The following is a 25,788-nucleotide window of genomic DNA, read 5'->3' on the forward strand; positions in this document are numbered from 1 at the left end:
TGCTCGGGTTCACGCACCTGTTCAGCTTTATCACTTTTATGTGTTTATTGTTTTCTTTTTTTTTTGATAACATACTTTATTGAAGTATAATATATAGGCGGCAAAGTACACAAATCCCAAATGTATACAGCCCTATAACCTTTTGCTTAGGATTGCTGTGTCCTCACTGTCCGGGTAAAGATAAAGAACTTCTCCTCACACCAGGGAGTTGTCCCGCACCCCTTCCCTCCCCGACACTCTGAGGGAACCCCTGTGCTGTCCTCTGTCACCATAAATTAGCTTCATCAGCTACTGAATTTCACCCACTGGGCAAGAAACACAGGCATGTGGGAACTAAACAGCACGCTACTCAACAGCCAGTGGGTCAAAGGGGAGGTCAAACGAGAAATCAAAAACTACCTTGAGACAAATGACAATGAAAACACAACTTTCCAAAATTTGTGGAATGCAGCAAAAGAAATTCTAAGAGGGAAGTTCATAGCCTCAAAAGGCCTACCTTAAGAAACTACAAAATCTCAAATAAATAAACTAAATTGACGCCTAAAAGAACTAGAAGTGGAAGAACAAAGCAAGCCCAAAGTATAGAAGGAAGGAAGGAATGGAGTTCAGGGTGGAAATAAATGACACGGAGACTAAAAAAGCAAAAGAAAAGATCAGTGAAACTAAGGGCTAGTTGCTTGAAAGGAGAAATAAAACGGACAAAGCTCCAGCCAGACTCATCGAGGAAAAAAAGAGCCCAAATAAATGAAACCAGTAACGAAAGAGAGACCCCACCTGACGCTACAGCCAGACATGGGGCCGTTAAAGAATACCATGGACAATTAGATGCAGACAAATGGGACATCTAGAGAGAAACAGATACGTCTCTAGAACCATACAACCTTCTGAGACTGGAGCAGGAAAAAAAAAATCTGATTGGGCTGATTACTAAGCAATGAAATTGAGACAGTCATCAAAAAACAGAAGCCCTATATAGGACTGCTTCACAGGTGATTTTTACTAAACATTCAAAGAAGAATTAACACCTGTCCTCAAACTATTGCAGAAACATGGAAGAAGAGCAGGTGCTTTCTTCAAATACCCGCCTGAGCCCACCCTGCCTCCCCCCCCCACCCCGGCTTCTGAATGAACAAGAGGGACTGCAGACGTGACCCTGACCCTGGAGCCTGGGCCCCTTTTCCCTAATCCCGCCCCCCAGCTCCCCACCCCCACCCCCCCGCCGCGTAAAGAAAACAGCGGGAGCTGGTGCACCCGTGCTGGGCTGTGATAAGGCCGTGAACAGGGGATCTGATCTGGGAGAAGCAAAGAGGCCTGGGGTGGTGGCCCCGGGCCACTGGGACTCCGCTTTGAAGTTTAAAAGGCTCAAGTCCTGTTTATCTTTGCAGCCATTTCCCTCTGTGAGACATTAAAGTGGGGCCTGGGTCCACGGACCATTAAGGGCCACAGTGTCCTCCCTTCAGAATGCGCCCTGTTCATTCCATCTGGCCCCCCCAGTGGAGGAACGGAGCGCTCAGGGCCTGCAGACGGGGAGCTCCTGGGCCCCACCCAGGGCACCTGCCAGACAGCCTGCGCACTTCCCGGTCCGCACCTGCCTGGCCGGTGTCTGCCTTTTGCCCGCCCTCCCCGCCACCTGCTCCAGAGCTGGTTAGTTGCCTGGTCCTCCTCCCAGTCCTCCCCGTAGCTGGTAGGAGGTCCCCCGTCCAACACCGGGAGCTGCTGCCTATGGCCAGGAGGGCCGGCAGCAGCCCTGGGAAGATGCGCCCGGTGGCTGTCGGTGAGTTGCAACCCCCACCGCCAAAGGAGGAAAGCAGGGGCCCGGGCAGGGGGAGCGTCACCCCTGGCGATTCCACCCCACTGAGCTGGAGGGTGGGGCTGGCTGGCGCTGTGGCTGATCTCTCTGATCAGGGACTGAGAATGCAGAAAGCCCGTCTAGCGGAGGTGAAAGGGGGGGTGAGGAGGGGGGCGGGGGCCGGGCTCGGAGCAAGCACTCTACAGCATTTCCTCGGGCTCCCCCTGCCTGTCTCCAGGGGCCCAGCTGCGACTCAGGGACGGGGAATCCGTGAGTGTGATGTTGAGGCTTGAAAGTAGGTATTTGCTGAGCGCAGGCAGAGCAGGACTCAAGGTGGGGAGGGGAGGGGTCCGAGGGGCAGGGCCCGTTCCCGGGACAGCCAGTGCCTTCAGTGGGGCCCTGGACCTCCTGGGCCGGCAGGGCGCCGCCACCTGCCCTGAGAGTCACCTGTGGGCTCCATCCGAGGCTCCTCTGCTGAGTCAGGAGTCATTAGGCACGTGTCCAATGAAGGGACAGGTGAGACAGCCCTTTCCCTGTCACTGGAGGATGGCGGGGGCAGGGGGAGGGGGGTGAGAAGTGGGGACTCGTTAACACGGAATGCCCCATTGTGGCTGTGGCTGATTCTAGATGTCCCAGCCGCCTCTTTTGACCGGACTGATGTTATTCTCTCCGTGTATCAAACAGCTTGAGACTGTGGAATGTTCTGGGGGCAGGGATAGAAAAACGGAAAGAAAGACAGCAATTACTTCCTCAATCATGTCCCCCCACCCCCCCAAGCCTGTCTTTATGACGGTGGCCTCTGCCCTCTGTCACTTGCCTGCCTCTCGCTACAGGCGTTCTGGGTTCAGGTGTGAACCGCCCCACCCCCGTCACGCGCGCCCTTCCTGATTGGTCTTGCCGTTTTCTGTCTGTCCCCTGAGGAGTCTGGGGGCTCCTCCGGAGGTAAGGCAGCACCTCAGGACGAGAAGGCGGGTTCCCTTGGCCTCTGCAGGGGTCGCGGCCCGGTCTGGGGCGGCGGGTCGTCGGCCACGCAGTGTGTGTGTGTGTGTGTGTGTGTGTGAGACTAGCACTTGTAGCACTGGCGTCTCTCGTGTGGTCGGGCACATTCCAGAATGTTCTGTACACCTCCTTTCTGCCCCATTCCCCAAGTGTAGGAAAGCCAAATTGTCAGATTTTTTTAAATGTGTTGTGTAAAATAGTCATGGTTTCCACAGAACCATTTATTTTCATGAACTGTTTTCGGGAACTTGTGTGGAGTGCAGGGTAAATGGGGGGGAGGCATAAACCTCTCTCTGGGGCGGAGAAAGCCCCTCCCTTGGGGCACTGACTTTCGTGGCGGATATCTTGGAAGAAATTTTATTTTTTTATTTTTTATTTTTATTTTTTTAGGATTATTTATTTATTTATTTTTAAAGAGGGAAGGGAGGGAGATAGAGAGAGAGAGAGAAAGATCAATGTGCGGTTGCTGAGGGTCATGGCCTGCAACCCAGGCATGTACCCTGGCTGGGAATCGAACCTGCGACACTTTGGTTTGCAGCCCGCGCTCAATCCACTGAGCTACGCCAGCCAGGGCAGAAGAAGTTTTCATTATACCCATATTACATATCGTTTCACCGGCTACTTAGCAGAAAATGCTGAACATCGTCAGGTTGCCTTTCCCACCCACAGCTTTTCCTCACCCGCAGCCTCATGGTTCACCTGTGGGCTGTGGGGTCCCTTGGCCCAAAGCCCGGCTGTAACACCAGGTACTTGCTGGCATGTGAGACTGGGAGAGAAGCCAGGCACAGGGACTCACAGCCCTGTCGCCTTCGACTCTGTGAGCTAAAGGTTTGGCAACGTCCCTGGAAGGGACATTTCAGTGGATACGGTCCAACGCCAGGTCTGGCTCAGGTGACAGCTCACGCACGGTTCAGGGTCAATGGGTAAAGTGCATTCAGCAGCCAACACCCATCACCTGTGACCCGCAGCCATCCCGGTTCCTCAAACGGAGGGTGTTGGCGTGTCAACCTGTGCAGGTGAGCTACCTGGCAAACCCGCCGTGGTGTGCAGGCGGGGCACTCCCAGCTCTCCGGCCAGGAAGCCTCTGCCAACGGGACAGTGACGGCAGTGGAGACCGAGGCTGGCAGAGCGATGGAGTCACACAGCAGCCCCAAGGATGGCCCGTGGACCCCTCAGCCCTCCTGGCCCCTCGGGGACCTCCTCCAGGGAGAAGGCATTTTGTTTGTCTTGGCCAGGCTGCCCATGCCCGAAGCTTCCTCATCCCACCTCGTCCGTGTTCCTGCAGGTTGCAGGAAATCCCTTCCTGGAAGTGTGTTCAGAAGGGCCCTCTTCAGGGCCCCTGGACTGGAGGGGTGGGGGTGCCCCGAGACCCCCCGACCTGTAGTTGGTTTGAGGACTCTTCTCCAGTGTTGGCATCCGGGGCCAGCCTGAGACCCCTGAGGAGCAGCAGGTGGGATGAGGGTAGGACCCAGGCACACAGGCGCGTGCACACCCACGTAGGCGCACGCAGGCCTGCACACGTACACACCTGTGCACTAACTGAGGGTCTCGAGGAGGAAGTTCACGGACTCCTACCTGTGCTCAGACCTGGCCTTTGCTCTCAGAGGGAGGCATGTGGGAGGCTGTGGGCTGATGAGGGCTTTATGATCTTGGGAGAAAAGGTCAGATTCTGCCTGCAGAATCACAGAAGCTTCCCAGACTCCTGGACTTTGTGCATGCCTCCCCCCAGCTCACCCCTGCAGCCGCTGGACTCACTCCCACCATAGCGCCCAGGAGCTGTCTCAGCGGAGTCCCTGGACTCTGTACGTGCAAATCCTTACGTGCCCCTGCCTGGGTGCTGAGCTCTTCTCTGCCTCTAGTGTCCCACCCGCTCTGTGGTCACCCGCAGGGACTGAGCCCCCGGTGCAGCTGGTCAACCCGAGGATGGGCTGGGCCACGGCTCTCCAGTTGCTGCCCGCCTGCTCCTTGCCCCTTACCTCCTGGCTCCTAAGCCTGCCCTCTTCGGCATCCCGGATGCCTCCGTGACCTGGGTCAGACCTGCGCATGGGTTACACGGGGCTCATCCCCAGCCAGCGCCCCGTCTTTGCTGCTGGCCCTGCCCTCCCGCCCTGGAGTGGCTCTAGGTCTCGGCTTCTCCCAGCCACCACAGGAAACCAGGCTCTGCCCAGCCTGGAGGTCGTCGGCACCCCTCGCCCAGCCCACAGGTGCTCCTCGGCCTTCCCAGGAGCCCCGAAAAGTGTGTGGGGAACGGGTGGCTGTTGCCTCGCAGGCGGGTCAGCCCCGGCTTACAGCTCTGCGTGAGGACCCACAGGCTCTCTGTCCATCCTTCCTTTTCTTCCCGGTCACTTCCGTCGACTTCTTGTCCTTGCTCAGCTGGCGACCAAACCGGGTCTTCCTTCCAGGTGGCTGTTTTTACACATCTGACAGGTGGCGCCACACCCCCTTTCAGCCTTCTCCAAGTGGGTCCCTGGTTTGCCAAATTTTCTTCTTCAAATACGGCACTTGGGTAAAGTAGCCCAGCCGTGACCCAACACACAGGGGACACAGCGGGCCATTGTTTCCGCCGAACCCGACGCCACCGGCACCGACTCGGGGCTGCTGGCAGTCACCACTCACAGCTCCCCCCCACTGTATGTGCCCCATGGCACTCTCTGGGACACCCTGTGGAGCACACCCTGCCCTGGGTGTGTAGGCACAGCCCCGCAGGGGAGGGACCCGAGGTGTGCCATGCCGACAAGGCGGGTGAAAGGCTGCCCTGAGCGGCCTGTGCAGGCCGCAGGTGCATGGCAGGCCATCCCGGGGTGGCGAAACAGGGAGCCTTAGAGAGGAGAGGGGGGTGGGTGGGGGTCTGTGAGGGACAGTGCCCCGAGGCAGAGGGGCAGGCTCCTCCACAGCGGGACAGCAGGAGGGGCCCCCGCCACAGGGGGGTCAGTGCAGCTAAGCGCAGAGCCACCGGGATTTCCAGGACGGGCGCCTCAGGCCCCAGGGCTCTCGTTTGTGGTGTGCGGCTACAGCTTCCAGCTTTGTGCCGTCCCTTGAGTCTGAGAAGCAGCAGTGGCTACGCGGTCCAGGTAGCCGGCCTCAGGAAGCCCTCCCTGCGTAACGTTCCAGCCACCTTGGGTTCTGCGTGGTCTGGGAGATGGAAACAGTTACTGATGCCGAAACATGTCGTCCAGGGGAACAGAAGCGTCCAGTCCCCCGAGCCTGACGGCCTTAGCTACAGAGCCACACACAAGTGCCCCCAGACTCAACAGAGCGCAGACAGCTGCTCTCGCTCACGGGGGACCGGGGCCTGCGGGTGCAGGGAAATGACGGGAGCGGAGGTTCGGGGCTGATGTTGGAGTGACAGGCACAGGTGTGCATGTCGTCACGGCTGCCTGGAGACGGGGAAGCCTCAGGTCGTGTGCTGGAGGGCCGGGGTCCTGCCTCTGTGTCAGTGGCTGTGAACTTGGAAAAGAGGGCCCGGGAACACCACCCCCTCGTCTCTGCTCCAGGTGCTGGGTGGGGAGACACCAACCCTCTGGCAGCCACCAGGTGTCCCGCAGTTCAGTTCGGTCCCGACACTGACCACCAGCGGCCGGTGTAGACCCTGCAGGTTAAGAGCGAAGCCCCCACTAGCTGCCCTCTCTTCAGCCGCCAGCCGAGAGTCTAGGGACAGCCCACCCTTGCCACCAACCGGCTGAGAACTTGGGAGTCCCCACCACTCCTTTAGCCCCCATAATTGGGCAGAGCTGGCCGATGGAGCCCAGCAGGGCTGAGACAGGACGCGTGGAACGGAGGAGCAGCCCCGGAGAGCGGGGCACCCACCACCTGTCTCCTGTGTCTGCAGGCACCCTGAGGGCGGTGCTCTTCCTCTGCCTGTGCGTGTGCGCCTGGTACGCCGGGTACCTGCTGGCGGAGCTCATTCCGGACGTCTCCCTGTCCAGCGTGGCCTACCACATCCGCAGCATCGGCGAGAGGCCCATCCTCCAAGGTCAGTGCCGCGGCGGGTCCCGGCAGGCAGTGGCGGGCGGTGGCTTCCAGCCACTTCCAGGTGACGGTAATGACACGAGGAGGAGGAGGCACCGTTCAAAGCGTGCTCACCCCGCGGGGGACTCCGAGGCCACTCGTGACGTTAGGAGAGCCAAGAAACTTTCCGTGCAGGTTGTGTTCAGTAAAAATACGTGTTTGGAGCACAACTCAAATCGGAAATTACAGAATAGTCACTAAAAATGATGTTGGATGTTGTGTTTGCGTGGGATGCAAACGCAATAATCTGTGCCCCTTTTCTAAATTTCACGGGTAGGTATGCTGGTACGTTTTTAATACAGAAATGATTATACAAGATTAATTTAAACAAATACAAAAAAACTGAGTCACAATAAAAAGATTTTGGTAGAAGCCATTCTTTATCAAATCGAATGACCTTTTAGGATGAAAAAAAAAAAAGAACTTTTTAAGAATTGACTGTGTGACGGGGTGTTGGCATCTGATTAGGCCCCCACCAAGGGTCTGCCGGGGACCAGAGAGCCCGGCAGCGCCCCGTCCGGTGCGGCCCAGCCCCCTGGGAGGCCTGCCGGCGCCGGCCTGGGAGGCGCCCTCCAAGGGCTCATGCCCTCGTTCTCCCCACCTGTCCCCGAAATGGGAAGTCCGTCCTGGACGCAGCTTTCCCTGTGAGCGGCGGCCGGCACCGGGCGTCCGGAAGGGCTCGCGTGCTGAGCGTGTCTGTTAGCCAGACAGCGAGCCATGGGCAGGGAACCCTGGCCCCTAAAACTGCCGTGCCTACAAAGCACCCTGTCCTTTTTATATACGTGTGATTTTTAAGACAAACGCAGATTAAATTAACCTCGTATTTTGGGGGGGATTTCCGAAGCTCCTCATCAAAACTGGTGACTCCTTTCCTATCTCTGCCCCCCCTACCCCCTCTCCTCCCCCCACCCCCTCCCACCCCCACCCACAACCTCAGGACATGCAGGGGTGCAGTCCTGCGGCAGAACGGCTGCGTTCACGGGCAAGCAGTGAGCTCTTCTTGATAAAGCCTGGCCTGACCTTGTTATGTCCTTGTTCGTTGCAGCCCCGGTCCCCAAAAGGCAAAAATGTGACCACTGGGCCCCGTGCCCCCCGAACACCTATGCCTACCGCTTGCTCAGCGGCGGCGGCCGGGACAAGTACGCCAAAATCTGCTTCGAGGACGCGCTGTAAGTGCCGGTGTGGGACAGGAAGACCTCAGTCTGAGTTCTGAGAGGAATGCAGTTGCCAGGTTCCCCGAGGGACTGAGTCCGCAGGAAGCTGGGGATAGGTGTGTGCGGAGTGAGCGTGGGTGGGGGGACTGTCCGGGGCACTGGCTCAGGCCCCCGAGTGTCCGAGAGGGACAGGTCGGTGCGTGGCAGCAGCTAGGCAGGGACTCTGCCAAGTGCAGACCAGATGGGGCAGCAAGGACCTCCCCGTGCCTGCTGAAAAAGGAACCCTTTCACTCACGTTTATTTACCTTCCAGGCTCATCGGAGAAAAGATCGGGAATGTTGGGAGAGGAATAAATATCGCCATTGTCAACTGTAAGTTATCACACGTTTTCTTTAAACCTTCTCTAAAAGCTCTGTGATTGGATTGTCAGGGGCACCTTGGGTTTTCCATGGTTTTTGCGCTTGACCTACTCTAGGTTTTTATGTTAATGCATTTTTTAAAATGCGTACTTAATCAGTTTTGCAACACCTCGCTTTACTGATTGTTTATGGGTCCTACAAAATTAACAAACCCGAAGCCGAATACAGATTTAAAAACAAGCAAACACAAAGGCCTGGCGGAGGCAGGGTGAACACCATGCGAGCAGGCCTGGGCCCACAGGTCCCCCCTCCCACCCTCTCGGATTCCCAGTGCCCCCGGGGCTAGAGCCTCAGGGGAAGCAATGCTCAGCCCCCTCTTAGGCCTGGGAAACAGCATTCTGTCAGGATCCCCCAAATCGGTGGCCACTGGGAACCCCTGACAATAACAGCGGCCGCAGGTCTGGGACCGGGCTCTCCTGCTGTGTCCCTGGGAGCACGCCATCCAGGGGCAGTGGCGGTAGGCACCCAAGACGAATGGGCCCTGCATGATCATCGGGAAGGGGACCCCAAGTACGGAGTAGAAAGGGCTGAGGGGGGGACTCCGGGGTCTCCGTGGGAAGAGGCAGGTGGGACAGGGAAGGGCAGCATCAAGTCTTTCGGGAAGCAGCCGGAAGGAAGTGGCAGAGCCGCTGAGGGTCCCCGTGTCTCCGCCCGTATAGGGACTGCCCTCCAGGGCAGGCGGCCACCCCACAGCCGCCGTCCTCACAGCCGCCACGCTCCCTGGAAGGATACAGGGAAGACACAGGCCACGCTGAGCACTCCGGTGCCACAAACCCACCGTGCGTGCCGATGGACTGTCTTTTAAAAACCGTTCCTTTTCTTTTCAGATACGACTGCAAAAGTGATAGCAGCACAGTATTTTGACATGTATGAAGGGGGTAAGAAAATTCTTTTCCTGTTACAATTTAAATGAGTTATAAAAATAAATGAAGATTAAAAAAATCAAACAAAATGCCAAGTGCTCTTATTTTGTCTGCTAAGGAAATGGTCGGAAGTTCATGTTGAGTATTTTGAAGATTTTATTTATTTATCTTTAGAGAGGGGAAGGGAAGGAGAAAGAGAGGGAGATAAACACTGATGTGTGGTTGCCTCTGGAGCACCCCCTGCTGGGGACCTGGCCTGCAACTCAGGCATGTGTCCTGACTGGGAATCGAACCGGTGACCCTTTGGTTTGCAGGCCGGCACTCAGTCCACTGAGACACACCAGCCAGGGCTCATGTTGAGTATTTTAGAATGGTCGTCCATAAGTCCTCTTAGTCTCTGAGTTCATGTAATACAGTTTGAAGGCGTTATCTAGAAAATTCCTTTTCACTGGTCACACTTCTCCTGGATCTTTACTTCTGTTCCCTCATTAGATAATGGGGAAGAGACACCCCTAAATCGAATATCTGTCAGATGATACGAGCAGCACCCAGCCCTGACTGTCACCATCGTCACCATCCTGTGTCAGGCGCCCAGGGGCCTCAGCGCACAGGTCCCTGGGCCCCTCGGTGCCCACTCTCCTTCATGCTCTCTCCATCCTGGGCGCTGCGTCTTGGCTCCAGCTGTCCATCAGGATATACCAACCCCTCTCACTTTTATTTAACACTGGGTGCTATTACCATATTTTGCCAGATATAATGCACACCCACGTTTTGTGTGCATTAGACACGGGATTATTATACCCATTCTTATACCCATGGTATGTATTCATTATACCCATGTATACTGTGTATCCTTATTTTTCCCTCAAAAGTTTGGGCAAAAAAATGTGCATTATACACGGCAAAAATATGGTAAAAAACAAATCCTTATAAAGATAATGGAGAAGAGTAATGAGAAACGCCAGGGCACCATTCATGGGAACTGGGCATTTTGCTCTGCAGCTAACTTATGCATAACTGTGAAGAGCAAGCCCCGGTGGGTGGTAAGTAATGGGGTTAGAGGCTCACCTTTCTTTTTTCCTGTAAGGCATAGACAGGTCTCCTAGCGAAGACTGCCCCACGCAGGGCCTGGCCTGTATTCCCACTCTGTTCTGCACGTAGGTCGGTACCTGGAGCTGCTCTAATCTAAGATGCTCACGTGTGGGCATGGGCTGCGTCAGTCACTGCGGGGAACGCTCCACGCGAGCCGCCAAAGTTGCTGCTTGTTTCAAGTGAGATCAGCAGAATCTCTGTGGCCGGATGGTGCTCTGGCCTCGGAGGGCCCTGCCCTGGAAGCCGGGCAGCCCTCCACTAGTAAAGAGCAGGCGCACCATCAGCGCCATCAAGGGAGGAGTTCTGGGCATCAGAGGCCTCGCGGTGGCCACAGACGCAGAGAGCAGAAATAGCACAGCGCCCAGGGCCGCAGTCTCAGGGAATCACGCACCTGAAACTGGTTTGCACTGACCCAACAGATAACTCTGGAGCGATGACACAGTTTATTCGGGGTGCTCCGGCGAAGTCTCTGCTCTTCATGGTGACCCACGACGACGGCAGCAGCCGGTGAGTGTGTGCAGCGCCTGGTCGCGCGGTGAAGTGGGCAAGGCCAGCCGAGAGGGCGGGGCCGAGAGGGCGGGGCCGAGGGGCGGGGCCAAGAGGGCCGGACCAGTCAGGACCCCTCTGCACCCTCCAGGACACAACCAGCCACCAAGTGGCATGAGGCTTCTTTAAGGAAAAGGGATGGAGGCCGTGACGAAGCAGACTGCGTTTCCAAAGACATGGCCCGCCAGCGGAGCCCCTCAGTGTTAGAAGCCGAGGGTTATGCCCGGGTCGCACGATAGAGCCACGGCTGAGCATAACCAAAGTAGCACAGCCAGGAAAGCTACACCCGCGGGGGGACTTACAGAAGCGGGAAAGGAAATTGAGAACATTTCTCTTCTATGCGGAGCCAAAGAAGGAAACGCACACGTACACGCGCGTGTGCACACACACACACACACACAATGTTTTCCCTGGGGAGGAGCTGATCTGACCCCGGGCTTCTCCACCTCTGCTCGTCTAAGCACAGCTGCATCTTCTCTGCCCACCTTCCCGGAGCCTGGAAGTGCTTATTTGCATCACGGTGACTTTCCAACACGGGGCTGCTGAGCTCAGCATTTCCCTGATTACTTTAACCTCAGCTTTTATTTGTTTTTAAAGATTTTATTTACTTATTTTTAGAGAGAGGGGAAGGAAGGGAGAAAGAGAGGGAGAAAAACATTGATGTGAGAAAAATACATTGATTGGTTGCCTCTTGCACGCCCCCAACTGGGGACCTGGCCCACAACCCAGGCCTGTGCCCTGACTGGGAATTGAACCGGCAACCTTTTCAGTTCACAGGCCAGTGCTCAATCCACTGAGCTGCACTAACCAGGGCAAGATTGATTGATTGATTGATTGATTTATAAAGATTTTATTTATTTTTAGAGAAAGGGGAAGGAAGGGAGAAAGAGGAGGAGAGAAACGTGAATGTGTGGTTGCCTCTCACACGCCCCCCACTGGATAACCAGCTCACAACCCAGGCATGTGCCCAGACCAGGAATCGAACCAGTGACCCCTTGGTTCACAGGCCAATGACACTCAATCCACTGAGCCACACCAGCCAGGGCAAGATTTATTTTTAATAGAACTTGTAACCAGACTGAAGTTTTTTGATGCATATATGGAAAAACTCACATTTAACTCACTTCGGGAAATCTGAACTTGTTACTTTTTTCTTTTCCACCCTACCCACCTTCCTTGACTTACTCTTAAGCTGCACCCTTGTGCCATGGTAGTAATTTTTAGATTTTTTTTTCTTTTTTGATACTGACTTTTCTGAATAGGAAAGGGACAGTTTTGACCTTTGCTTTCCTCTTTCCGCAACTTCTGCCACCTTATCTCGTGGTCAGTGGGCAGGAGGGTCAGCAAGGAAACGGTGTCGTCTGAGACCGAGGGTGCGACCGAACCTGCGAACACGAGGGCTTCTCAGAGCTGAGAGTGTAGAGCCCATGCTTCAGGCTGAGTCCTACTGGGTGTCGTCATCACCCGTTGCACTAGAAACCTGACACACTCCGCCAGCGTGTAAGCTCAGCCCGACTGTGGCCAGGAGAGGAGCTGCTTCGGAAACCTCTGTCCCCGGACAAATGCAGTGCGGCGCGCAGGGGTCCCCACGCGAGACGCTCAGACACACCCCCCTTTGTCCCCCAGGCTGAAGGAGGACGCCAAGAAGGCCATAGAAGAACTCGGAAGCAAAGAGATCAGGACCATGAAATTCAGGTCAAGCTGGGTGTTTCTCACAGCGAAAGGCTTTGAACTTCCTGCAGGAATTCAGAGAGAGAAGGTAAGTGGCGGTGGTGTTTTTTGTTTTTTTTTTTTGAGCACAGTCGGTATACGATATCCTACGGGGTCTGGCAGGAGTAATGCCATTGAGCGTGGTTGGTAGGGTATGTGAGTGTCTCCCACAAGATGGACAGCAATTTAAACATGTCACCTAAAATGTCACATGATACCCTAGCTGGCATAGCTCAGTGGATTGAGCGCGGCCTGGGAACCAAAGTGTCCCAGGTTCGATTCCCAGCCAGGGTACATTCCTGGGTTGCAGGCCATGGCCCCCAGCAACCGCACATTGATGTTTCTCTCTGTCTCTCTTTCTCCCTCCCTTCCCTCTCTAAAAAAATAAATAAAATCTTAAAAAGAACATTAAAAAAAAGATTCAATCGCTGTTATAAAAAAAAAAGACTTAAAATGTCACATGGTGTGCTTGGGTGTGATAGTGTTATGTTACAGGATTACATGCTTATGATTTTGTAATAAAAGATTTTTTAAGATTTTATATATTTATTTTTAGAGAGAGGGGAAGGGGAGGAGAAAGAGAGGGAGAGAAACACCAATGTGTGGTTGCCTCTCACATGGTCCCCACTGGGGACGTGGCCCACAACCCAGGCATGTGCCCTGACTGGGAATCGAACCAGTGACCCTATGGTTCTCAGCCCACACTCAATCCACTGAGCTACACCAGCCCGGACAATAAAATATTTTTGTGTAATAAAAAGAGGGGTGTTATTTGTGCCGGACCCTGTATTAGTTCCAGGTGTCCAACACAGGGATTCAACATTTACGTACCTTACGATGTCATCACCACAGTAAGTCTGGTAACCACCTTCACCATGCAAACTTAGTGCAAGGGGGGTGGTTTTTAAACGCCCCTTCCCACAGATGGTTAATGTAGTGCGGGCCCTGACGGGAAAGGCTGCCGGTCGGTTACAACCCTCTGTCTCCGAACACAGCCTTGTGCACAGGGCGTGCCTCAAAGGGCGCCGTGGAGATGGTGCCCTGGTCTGACCCCTTGGTTCTCCCCTGAGGGTTCCTCGTTCCTAGGTCTGCCATGTGTAATGTGCACTTTTGTGCCCACATTTTTGAGGGAAAAATGAGGATGCGCATTATACGTGGGTCGTGTCTGAAATGCCCTGTATCTGTCCTTGTGTTGTGTAATTATGTGTTACATAAAATTTCTTGTACCATAACATATTCAAAAATAAATGCTCAAATTCCTTTGTAATACAAAAAACCCCACAAGTATCTAAATAAAAATACACTAAAACTCAAATTAAATTAAAACGAAAGATCTTTTTCCTGAAAGTCTGAGCCAAAAATGTGAGTGTGCATTATACACGGGGCAAAATATGGCATTCGAGATTTCCAGAATAGAGAAAACTCAGTGAGAGAGGAAACAGACTAGCGAGTCCCTGGGGCTGCAAGGGGTGGGGAGCGACTGCCTGCGGGGGTGTGGTTTCTTGCGCAGGTGAGGAAAACAGTCTAAAATCTGTTGTGACGGTCGCCTATCTCTGTGAGTATACTAAAAGCCATTGAGTTCACTTTGGGTGCATTTTGTAGGATGCATATTATATCTCAAAGCTATTATAGAAAAAGAATGTGTAACTAGAATTCCAAAGATCAGAATACATATTAATCTTTCCAGACATTAAGTTGAGGTGCCCCATTATCTGCGAAAGCACTGAAGACAGGAAGGACTAAGCCTGCATCGTTATGAACATGCGTTTGCTGAGCTGGGAGTTCTGCACTTACCTGAAAAAATGCATAGCTCCACTCCCAAAGAACTGGAAACTCAACATTACAGCCGTGCTGTTCAGGACAGCAGCTGTGAGCCAAACTTGATTTACATGTATTACGTTGGCATTACATTTATTGCAATTAGAGAGATCTTAAAATTCAGTTCATCACTCACGCTAGGCGCATTTCAAGTACTCGAGAGCAGAACGTGGCTGGTGGCTATTCTGTTGGGTAGGGTCGATCACAGAATACTCACGTCATTGCAGAAAGTTCTGGTGCTGCACAAATGCCTGGTTCCCATAGTTTCTGGGAGCACGTGGAGAGAAAATCAAGCACCCAGACTGCGTTGGAGCAAATTCCATTCTAGGAAACAATCCAAAGAATCACCTCCTAGCTCTAGGATTTGCTCATGGCTGACACGTTAAATATTAGTTGAGTAGCAAATAAAATTCTTTTCTTTCTTTTACACAGATCAACCACTCTGATCGTGCAAATAACAGATACTCGGGCTGGCCCGCAGAAATACAGATAGAAGGCTGTATACCGAAAGAACCAAGCTAACACTGTGCAGACAATAAAAGTTTTTTTTTTATAGACAAATGAGTCATGGAGTGGCCTGTGAATCTTACCCAGCAGTCAATATTTGATGTTTGAGGTTTTGTCACCAACCAACCAATATTTGCTGGCGGTCGTGAAATCTTGGCACACAGTATTTGTATGCCGATCTGTGTGTGGTGAAGATATCCATGAGCAGCAAGACTGACACGGACGGGAATTGTTAAATGAAGGGGTTTCACCCGGAAAGGAGAGGGTGGCGGGAGGTAGACACCGCTTGCCCATGTGTGGAGTTGCCTTGTGATCGCGTCTGGACCCTGCAGGCCAGACAGCTCTGCAGAGAGAAAACCTTGACTCCATCATCACTGAGCAGCTCCTCAGCTGGGCAGTCATCTCCTGGGAGAACGGGCAATGGTCAGAGCAAAGCCGCCTCTGCCAACTCCGTCTGAGCCTTTGCTCCCTTCCTGTGGGTCCTTGGAGTTACTCTTTGCGGCACGAATCTGAGCGCCTCCCGCTTTCGGCCACCGGGGGTGCAGGGGTGAAGGGACATAGTCTCTGACTCCCTCCCTGCGGGGTGTCACGCCAGTGGCCAGCCCCCGTTTAGTGGGGTGGGGAGGGAAGAGCTGCAACAGGACAAGGGGGGTCTGGCCTCAGGGGGACAGCTGCACAGTATGCGTCTGACTTTCCAGAAGACACGTGATGAGAGCCAGGCACCCAAGGTGGGCACGCTCTGGGAAGCGTGTCCAGCGATGCATCTGATGTGGGGCTGAGACGCTCAGGCCCTTGCCGAGCGCTCCTCCTAACTGTCTCTCCAAGCCCGGCCAGCGGAAAAGCTAGGGGGCTTTGATGCCAGATGCGTAACCCTCCTCTGAGCCTCTAGTTCCGCGTCTGTAAGGTGGAGGAATTGGAATAGAGGATGAGTTCAAGCACTTTTATCAGCAGAAATCCTTTTAGGAACATGGTCGCACATGGCATACTCAGCATCTCAAACCACCCAAGCCGCAGTGGCTCACAAGGGCACTGACTTCTCCCTCGAGCTTCGCGTGAGCCACAGGTCACCCGAGGGTGGGCCCTGAGCACTGGGAGCCGGGCCACGCAGGGTCCCTGTCAGGCACCAAAGCCAGAGGGAGCAGAAGTCCACATGCCCCCGAGCGCCTGCCTGGCCCGGGGCTGAGCCCCACCCCCTCCCTCTGTGACCCACACGCTGCTGGAGCAGGTCAACAGGGTGGCCCTGGGCGGGGTGAATCCCTGTGAGCCGGGAATACAATGACTGGCGGTTTGGATTTGGTTTCGTTTTACTTTTATTGGTATTTACTTTATGCTGAGCTTACTCCGGGGCCGTCAGTTTCTGTTTCTCCTGCGTCTCCTGGGATATCTTTCTCTTCCGCGCAGCCTGCTCTTCTGGGTGGAGAACGAGCTGCCCGTTTTCACCAGGATCCTCGGAGCGTGGCGGGGAGAGCCCGTGTGTGGGTGAATCTGCCCGAGAGCTCCCTGCGCTCTGAGCTGAGTCTTGGGGGGTTTGTTTGCCTGGACGGGCTCCATCCACAACCAGCAGACCTACCACCAAGCCCCCAGCCTCAGCCTCAGCCCCACCATTTGGCCTGGGCACACCTACCCGCCCCGCTGTCCTACCGACAGAATGGCACCCACTGCTTCTGTAAAGGGACTTCCTTAGATTCTCAGTGGCTCTTCAGATAGGCACCCTGCATGGCCTGGGCAGTTTCCTTAGTGTTCCTAAAGTGAACCTGAAGATTTGAATCTCTGCAGGATTTTACGGGGTCTTCTGGGTCAAAGTGAATAGCAAAGCATTTTTAGAGGTTACCTCTGGCAGCTTTGGGGAAGAGCAGAGATACATGACTGTGAGCGGCCAAGGGCGGTGCTCAGGGCCACAGAGGAACTGGGGGCCTGCTGGCCTCCTGCCCTGGGCGCCCGCCCCTCACGGAGCTGCCCCCCCCCCCCAGCAGAGCAGTCTGCAGGCCTCTGCCCCCAGCAGGAGAGCCTCGCTCAGGCTCCAGGTGCGCTAATAAGGTCACTGCAGCTATAATAAGAGTAGGGTGGCTCCTAAGCCAGTACAATCAGTGTCCTAATTAAAAGTTACAGACGTTAGCCCTGGCAGGTGTGGCTCAGCGGATTGAACGCAGGCCTGGGAACCTTCAACTCCCAGCCAGGGCACACGCCTGGGTTGCCGGCCGGGTCCCCCGTAGGGGGCGCATGAGAGGCAACCATGCATGGATGTTTCCCTCTCTTTCTCCCTCCCTTCCCATGTGTCTAAAACATACATAAATAAAATCTTTAAGACAACGTTAGGGACATTAGGACGCAGACACACGTGCAGGGAGACAGCCACGCGAAGAGGAAGGCGGAGCTCAGGGCGATGCCTCCACGAACCAGGCCGGGGAGCCCCAGGGAGGGCCGGCAGACCAGCAGGACCTGCAGGAGAGGACTGAGCACGTTCTCCCCCAGGGCCTTCAGAGCTAGCGCAGCCCTGCCCACACCTCGGCCTTAGACTTCTGGCCTTCAAATCCGGGAGGATAAATCTCTGTTGTCTCAGCCACTCAGATTCCGGCGCCTTGTATGGCAGCCCAGGACACCCATAATGCTCTCTTTAGGTTGTGAACTCTTTGGTACCCATGGTATTCCTGCATTTTCTAAAGGAGAGAGGGGCTGAACCTTTCTTCCTTTTTCTTTTTCTTATTTTTTTACTCTGGCTGAAATGACTGCACCTTCACAGCAGTGCTGATTGTAATGCACTGTAATGGGTCAAACCCCAGGGGCACTGCTGAGCAGCCGTGTCCAGAAACCCCACCTGGGGCTGGCAAGCTCCGGGGGCACCCCCACCCCCCACCCTGTGACAGCCCAGAGCGCCTTCCTCTCAGCTGCCTCTGCCCCTCTCGCTGGTGCGTCCCCTACGTGGGGCCCAGGACTCTGCATTGTCATGTCCTGTTTCCCACCCACCTGGGCACTGAGTGCTGAGACCGTCAGCCCTGGGCCCCAGCCCTTGTGGGGGAGGGGCTCGAATATCCTGTTGTGATGCCACCTGCTGCTCATCTGAAAAGCTTGGAACGAGTGTCAGAAACTAGAGACCCTTACTAAACCATCTCCCTTGGCTGTGCCCTTGGCAACACTTCTTTTCCAGAGCTGTGTCTTCCACCTAAACTTTCATTTTATCCCATTAAATAACCGAGTGGCCAGGAGAGCGGCTTCCACACCACAACCCGTTTGGAGATTGCTCAGCCGAGTTGCAGGTATGTGGTTCAGGCCTGCGCTGCTGCAGCGATTTCGCTTAGCAGGTCGCGTGTGACGTGCCTGAATGCAGCAGTGGGACACCATCTGGACCCATCATCGCCCCAGGGCCCCCTCCTCCATGCTCCCTGCTTGGTGCTCGGCCTTCAGAGCCTGGAGCCCACTAAGCGGGGTGAGGGTGACCCCCAGCTCCGCTCTGTGCACCCCCTTCCTGAGAAGCCCCTTGGCCCTCACTGCAGGGCCAGGAGTCAGAGGTGGTAGCCATTCCCCTTTCTGGGTTCCAGACCCCCCGCGGGGCCAGCTGGGGAGCAGGAGTGCCACCACTGCCCAGGCAGCAGGCTGGGGTGTACCCAGGGCACGGGTGCCGGGAGCTGGGGGCCGGAGGGGGACAGGCAGAGCACAGAGGACGTCAGGGCCGTGAAGACCCCACCCCCTGTGACACTGTGACAGTTGTCACGTGTTCTGATACATTTCTCCAAACCCACAGAATGCCCGACACCGAGAGTGGACCCTGCATGGGTGTCCGGCATTTTGGCGTCTCCGGGCCACACTGGAAGAAGAAGAGTTGTCTTGGGCCACACATTAAATACATTGTGACGTGTAATCACACAAAAAAATCTCATAATGTTTTAAGTACATTTACGAGTTTGCGTCGGGCCGCACTCACAGCCATCCTGGGCTTCATGTGGCCCACGGGCCGCGGGTCGGGACCCCCCTGCAAGGCCAGCTGGGGGCCCTAGGCAAACTAGGATGTACACAGCCCTAAAATTGCACTCGGCCCTTCGAAGCCACTCGCCAGGCTGGTGTAGCCCCCGGTGAAAATGAGTTCGGCACCGGAGATCCAGGAGAAATGATAGAACTCAGGTGTTACAGAGTTTAGCCTTAATTGACAGGCTTAAGGGACGAATGCAGGCGGAAAGCCATTATTCCAAAGTCGTGAAGCTTTGGGATAAAGACTCCTTTACTCTAGCACCAAACCTTTGCCTCTGGAATTTTGCCGGAGGGCAGCTGTGGGCAGCCAGGACCTGATTGCTATTCAGTGTCCCACCAACCACCCAGCAGAGGAATGAGGCGGGTCTCCTTCAGCCCCCTCCAGCCTTGTTATGGGAAAGCAGTGAGCCGAGGCGGGCAGCCCTTGATGGGGGGGCTCAACAGTTGGCACATTTTAGTTTTAAGTAACAGTCAATAAGCTTGGTAATTCACGCACGTAGAAAGCTATTGTTTCAGGAACCGAAGGTATGATCGGGGCTGTCGGCTCCCTGACAAGGCCAGAGGAAAGGGAGGCTTGCGGGGGTCTGCCCAGGGTGGGCCACCGCTGCCCACCGCTGCCCTGGTTGCAAATCTCTCAGGGGTCCCTTAGGGTTTAGGAGATGCAGACCTGAGAGAGAGGAAAGACGCGGATGCGCTCCAGAGAGAGCCCCCGCTGGGTCTTGTCTTAAGTGTTCTTACCCAAGTGCGGGAAGTTCAGGGCAGGTCTTCAGGGAGGGTCTCAACAGAATGTCCGTCAGCTTTACGCCGGTGGAGCAGAAGGAGACGTGTTCCCCCGACGTCGTCCGTCCTCGGGCGCGGTCGGCGCAAGAGACACGAATTGGGTCGCTGCTGTCCGTCTCCCTGAGTGGGGCGGCTTAGGCTCTTTCCCCTCTGGGTGCAGGGGACAGCACAGCCCATTCACTCCTTGCTCGGGGAAGATAAGATTTTGCGACTTACGAGGTGGCGGTAAACTGCTTGGTCTTTAACCCCCTGCCTCAGTTACCCTCGTCCACTCATCCTGGCTTGCTCGCCTGCCTCATTCTGACACCGTGACATCTGGAACAGAGCTTGTCCCTGACTGAGGAGGGGGTGTCACCAGCCGAGACACTCCCACCCCAGAGTGGGCCTCTGTGTCGCTCTAGCTGGACGGCGTGGGCACCGCCAGCCCCAGGCCGGCCCCCATGGGCACCATGCAGGACGGCAGACAAGGCATTCCGATGCCCAGCGGGCTTGAAGTGGACCCTCTGAGAGTGAGGGGTCAGTGGGCGCGGACCCCAAAGCGCCCGCGCTGCTGCTGTGCCCGGCGGGAGCGCACCCCCACGGGGAACTTCTCCTTCCTGTCCACAGGAGACACCCACGCCTGTAAACATGTGTATGAGTTTATGTGAACCGAACTGGCGACAGTGGCCAGGAAGCAAAATCTCAACGGACTGAGAGCAATGCCGCGGAGAAGGACAGTTCCGCACTCCACGTCACACATGGCAACCAAAGGGGGGCGGGGTGCAAGGGAGCTGCAGGAAATCCGCTGGCAGAGATTAGGGAGGTGGGAGAAAGCAAAGGGGGGAGGGCTCTCTGGGCCTGGATCAAAAGTGAAACCAATAGCCCCCTACTTCTTTGACGTTTGTGGGTGAGGGATGGTTAACAGCTAACAATTAACATGATAATAACAATGAGGGGATCTGTGGTCTCTGCTCTGGTTCCGGGGTTGTGCCTTGAGATTCTGCAAAAAAGCGAATCACTTTGATATTGAAGCAGGAGACCACACAGGAAGAACTCTGAGGCTGCAATGCTGTCCCTGGCCAGCGTTTAGCACCCTGGTTGCCAGGAAACGCCTTTTACCAATCAGGTAGAATAAACAGTAAACCGAGGCAGGGAGGAGGAAGGAGACAAGTCTCTCATACTAACTCAGCTGTCCTGAGCCTGGTCTGATAATATCACCAGTTGTTCCAATATCACAAGAAACACTGTATTAGCAAGAAAGAAGGGAAGTCATTGAAATTCTATGTGACATTTGCACTATCTGGGAAAGAAAGCCTTGAAACTGTGCTTTCACCCCAGGGTCTGAATGCGGGAGAGGGTCCCCCGTGGCCAAAGAAAGAGCCCATAAAACACCTTTGGTGAATTACCTACCTCTGGTCACTATCTGTTTCACGAGGGAGTCCCTGATGCTTACAGAAAGAGCCCATTAACAACTTTGGGTGACTACCCCAACTTTAATGAACTGCCTCCTGTCACATATCTGTTTCACAACAAGGTGAACAAATGGGGTCTGGAGCAAGGTAAAGGTTTGGGCTAGCAGACCCCCAGGAAAGCTGGCGCCACATTTACCTGTTAATCAATATGTAACTTTCCCCCTCCTATCCCACCAACTATATAAGTCCTGAGAACAAAGGACTCTCTCCTCTCTCCTCTCTCTCTCTCCCTCTCTCCCTCTCTCCCTCCCTCTCTCCCTCTCTCTCTCTCTCTCTCTCTCTCTCTCTCTCTCTCTCTCTCTCTCTCTCTCTGGGGCTCTTGGCTCTCAGGCCACAGGGCCTCTGGCCACCCGGCCCCAGGCTTGCCACCCTGGTCTCTAGCCTCTCTTGCTTTTCTCACCCTGGTTTGCCCTGAAACTTTGCCTTTCACCCCCTACTCCACCCAGTCCCGCTCTCTTCCATGGAAGCGAGCCACTAATACACTGATTACATGCGACTAGATTTGCTGATATGTAATTCTTTCCATGCGTCAGCAAGAAGAACCAGGTCTCTCCCATCAACAATATCCCGAAGGTATGTTCTCTAGTACATTATCCTGGACACACACACACACACACACACACAAACCTGGACAGCTCCGTTAGAGTAAAGATTGATCGTTGATGGGGAAAAATACTGCCCTCGGACATGACTGCCTGCCATGAATGGATTTTAGTCAGAAAGTTTTAATCTCGGACCATCTCTGGGCTTGTAAGACCATCAGGCAGGCCTCCCCTGAGCTGGCCAGGCTCAGTGTGTGGCCGCCTTTTCCACCCGCAGTTCCCTCCACTACGTTGACTTGGGGAAACGGTTTGCCTGGTCTCCTCTGTACGGGGCGGGGTGGGGAGGAACACACACTCGGAAGGAGAGGCCTATCAGAGGGTGGGCCTGCTCCGGATCAGCTGGCTGGGGGCCCGGTGAGCGTACAGGGGCCCCAAGGACCAGCCCGGCGCTCCAAGGCTGCTTAGGCGTGGGATTCCTTCCCGGGGCCTGTCACCGTCCTCTGGCAACAAGGACCCCGTGCCCTGCAGTTGGCGTCTGCAGGTGAGCAGCTGCGGGCTGAGGGGTGTGCAAAGGGGGCACTGTGCTGATGGGGAATGGAGGGCCCCCCGGGTGTTCGTGCTAAATCAGCATGCACGCTGTCCAGCTCCAAAGGTGCCTTCTATAAAAATAAGAAACAACAAGCCCCACTGGGTCCCTCGTGCTAAGCCCACGCCACCAAACCGAGCCTTCAACCCTAACCCAACCGCAGTTCTTCCCAAGGACGTAGCGATCCGAACCGGCCGGTCTGGAATTGCATGGTCCACAGCAGTTAGGTATTCTGCCGGACTGGCCCCTTGGGTGCCCCAGAGAAAGATGCCACAATTCTTTTTGTCCTTCTCCCGCCCCTTCTGCCTGTGGAGACTTTCACTCCTGCAGCCATTGAGAGCTCCTCCGGATCTGCCAGAGGGGAGGCCGCCCCATTCACGAATCACTAAAGCCAATTCAGTCTTTACATGCACTCAGTAGAATTGTTTTCGTTCTCACCTGAGGATGTGTTTATGGGTTTTACAGAGAGGAATGGAGTGGAGTGGGGGGGGCGGGTGGAGAGGGAGAGAAACATCCATCAGTCGCCTCCCTTATGAGCCCGGACCTAGGATCAAACCCACAACCTTTCCGGTGCATAGTCGGAGAAGACGCTCCAACCTATTGGGACACCTGGCCCGGGCTACTCTGTTGAATTTTGTTTTGTCTTTTTATAACGCTGTCGTCTTTCCTGGAGCAGTGGCAGTGCGGGACCCATGAGAAAAGCTATCCGTGGAGAAACGAAGAAGCATCACCCTGCAGGGTCACTGGGTCCCCCTGGAGGACCCAGGTCATCAGCTCCCCCTGGGACTCTGGCGTAGTGGGGCCAGTATGCGGTCCTGGAGGGCCGACCAGGAAGAGGCCCCATGACCTCCTAATGCCAGGCTCCCCCCCCCAACCCCCCCGTGCTGCTGTGGCTCAGTGGATTGGGCGCCCGCGGCCAACCCGGAGGTGGCAGGGGAGGTGGCAGTTTCAGTTCCCCATCAGGGCACGGTCCTGACTTGCCGGCCAGGTCCCGGAGTGTGGGTGTGTGAGGGGCAACAGATGGATGATTTTCTCCCTCCCTTCTAACCTGTTTTTAAAAAACACTTTCCAAGCCTCTAAATTCCTTCTTTGAAGAAAAACTTGCACACAGGCGCAGTAAGTAAAGACGTGGTCAAGATTATTCTTTCTTCATTCATAGAGTTTTGGGAAGGAGGGTGGCAGTGAGACCGGACTGAGGCCAGCTTCCCCTCTCCTGCCCCAGCCCCGCGTCCTGGGGGCTCCTGGGGGTTCCCAGCCGCTGCTCTGGTGGTGGGAAGGCTCGGGTCCCTCCACTCCCATCAGAGCGGTGGGGAGCCTTGGCATGTCACGGGCCGGGGGGGGGGGTCCCCCTGGTTTGTGCCAGGTGAAGTAACCGAAGACCAGAGGACCACGCAGGCTCGGGCGGAGTCAGGATTGGGGTCAGGATGGGGGTCGCTGTTCCTGGCCTGGAGCCCGGGTTTAGCCTGGCCCCGCCCCTTTCCTGGTGCGCCCGGCTGCCCGAGAACGCTCCGCGTGTTGCGGGAATGGATGCACTTCCCGTCATTGGGCAGTCTGGGCGGCGAGAAGGGGCGACACCTGTCTGGTGCGACTCGGGCGGGCGTGAGCCCGGCAGCGTGTCTCAGGACTTGCAGAGCATATACAGGAGTAAACATCCAGCACGGGCGTCCGTCACACACCCAGGGGCTGTCTACATTCGTTGGAAAGAAACAGTGAAACCCTCAGTTCCTCGGTTGTAGGAGCCACATTTCAAGGGCGCCCGGGCCTTCTGGGGCCGGTGCCGGACAGCACAGAGCAGAGCAGTTCCACCGATGCAGAGAAGTCCCCCGGGACACCGCTGCCCCAAGTCCCCGGCTCTCCCGGGCGCAGCCCCAGGGCAGCCCCCACCCCCGGAAAACTTGTTAGCAATGCAGACGACGGTCCACGCCCCAGAGCCCCGGCCTCAGTCCCCCCCGGGGCGGGGCGGTGGAGGGGGGGGGGGGTCGCTCTGTTCCCAAACACCTTGGGGAGCTTCATCGGAAGAAAGATGTGGATCTTTCAGTTTCATTTCTGTGGTCAACACACTGGTTTCACTTCTCTGGCTATTGGCAAAGGGGAGTGGAGAGGAGTGTGATTCACGCACCAAATAAAAGGGAAACGCGGGGAAGGAGAGAGGCGGTTTCCAGACCCTTGGGCGCCCGGCCGGAAGGCTCACAGGTAAGGGCTGGCCTGGGCGAGGAGGGCTGCCTTTCCAGGTTTTATCAAACAGGTGCGCCTTTTCTGTTTTTATTTTTAATGATATTGTATAGAGTATGCTAGTTCGGTTGTCCCGATTTCTCCCCTTTTGTCCCCCCTCCACCCAGCCATGCCCACCCGCTCTGGCAATTCCCCCACGGTGGTTCACCTTAAGTTCTTTGTCATAAATTCTTTGGCTACTCCATTTCCTACACTGTACTCCACCCGCACCCACCCCGCACCCCGAATCCCCCGAGGCTGTTCCGTAACGACCTGTTAGTGCTTCTCAGTCCCCTCGCCTCCTCACCCCACATCTGACTTTTCAAAGGATTTCCCGGTACACTTGCCGGGAAGGCAGGAGCCATTAGAAAAGCTTCTTATCTTGTGAGGACCCCTGTGGGTGCTGCTCCCCCTCCTCTGATTGCCCCCACCCCCACCAATCAGCACCCTGAGGACACATTCCAGAGAGGGGGTGGCCCCCCGGGAAGCCCAGGACCGCTCTCCTTCCTTGAGGGGGTCTGCAAGGCGCACATGTCCGGGGTGGGGTGGGAGCTGGGTGCCTGTGGACTACTGTGCTTTATAACAACACGCGATGTACTAACTGTGGTCGCCGTGCAGTGTGCCACAGCCCCGTAGTTAATCGTATTGAACTGAGAGTCTGAACGCTGCCGAGAGACCAGATCTTTTCCAAGTCCCGCTCGTCGTCACAGGAAAAGAATGCTGTAACTGTTTGGGCTGGGATGTTAACTGGGCTTATTGTGGTGATCGGCTCACAAAATATACAAATACCAAAGAAAAAAAAAAGAAAGAAAAGAAAGCCTATTTTTTTGCCTGTGTCTCAGTTCCCGTCACAGAGCTCCTAAAACCCCAGGAATTTCCTCAGTGATGAGAACATTGTGGTTTGTGATGTAAATGAGGTCACGGTCAGGTAGCCGCTGGTCCCCGGGGAACGGACGCTGTGATTAGAGGGTCCCCAATGGTCAGCTCCACCCCCAGCCTCCAGGGAGGGGAGAGTCTTGCACGGGTGACCCTGGAGGTTGAATCAGTCACCAGTAGCCGATGACTCCGTCGGCCGTGCCTCTGTTTGGGACCCTCCATTACAACCCCGAGGATGGGGATTAGAGAGCGTCCTGGTTGGCGAACACGTGGAGGGTTGGGAAGAAGCGGGGCACCCGGAGAGGAGAGGGCGTGGGAGGCCCAGGCCTTCCCCCACACCGCGCCCTGCCTGCTCCTCCGTCTGCCAGTTGCCGAGTTACCTCGGCAACTTTTACCTCCTTTGTGGTGCACCGGTGATCAGAGAAGGAGCACGTTTCCCTGAGTTCTGAGAGCCGCTCTAGCAAATTATTCGAA

The 25,788-nt window shown here is 55.4% G+C and overlaps 1 protein-coding gene across 2 annotated transcripts; it reads left to right on the top strand.

Annotated features, from left to right (window-relative positions):
• Positions 1–1,586: 1,586 nt before the first annotated feature.
• On the top strand, positions 1,587–14,962 carry FAM3B (FAM3 metabolism regulating signaling molecule B). 2 transcript variants are annotated; one of them, XM_036017447.1, is made up of 8 exons: positions 1,587–1,774; positions 6,618–6,761; positions 7,842–7,965; positions 8,263–8,321; positions 9,197–9,244; positions 10,744–10,831; positions 12,497–12,629; positions 14,831–14,962. In XM_036017447.1, exons 1-8 carry the CDS (start codon positions 1,723–1,725, stop codon positions 14,918–14,920), a joined length of 738 nt encoding a protein of 245 aa, XP_035873340.1. In that variant the 5' UTR covers positions 1,587–1,722; the 3' UTR covers positions 14,921–14,962. The 2 variants fall into 2 exon arrangements, with proteins under 2 accessions (XP_035873340.1, XP_035873339.1); XM_036017446.1 differs by having other exon boundaries at positions 1,590–1,774; positions 9,197–9,247.
• Positions 14,963–25,788: the final 10,826 nt, after the last annotated feature.

Source organism: Phyllostomus discolor, chromosome 2 (assembly GCF_004126475.2).
Source record: "Phyllostomus discolor isolate MPI-MPIP mPhyDis1 chromosome 2, mPhyDis1.pri.v3, whole genome shotgun sequence".
Taxonomy (NCBI): Eukaryota; Metazoa; Chordata; class Mammalia; order Chiroptera; family Phyllostomidae; genus Phyllostomus; species Phyllostomus discolor.

Excerpts from the sequence above, each read along its gene's own strand:
- FAM3B (XM_036017446.1), top strand. The coding sequence starts at position 1,723 with ATGGCCAGGAGGGCCGGCAGCAGCCCTGGGAAGATGCGCCCGGTGGCT. Across the intron at positions 6,762-7,841 it reads CGAGAGGCCCATCCTCCAAG|CCCCGGTCCCCAAAAGGCAA; the intron begins GTCAGTGCCGCG and ends TGTTCGTTGCAG. Across the intron at positions 12,630-14,830 it reads CAGGAATTCAGAGAGAGAAG|ATCAACCACTCTGATCGTGC; the intron begins GTAAGTGGCGGT and ends TCTTTTACACAG.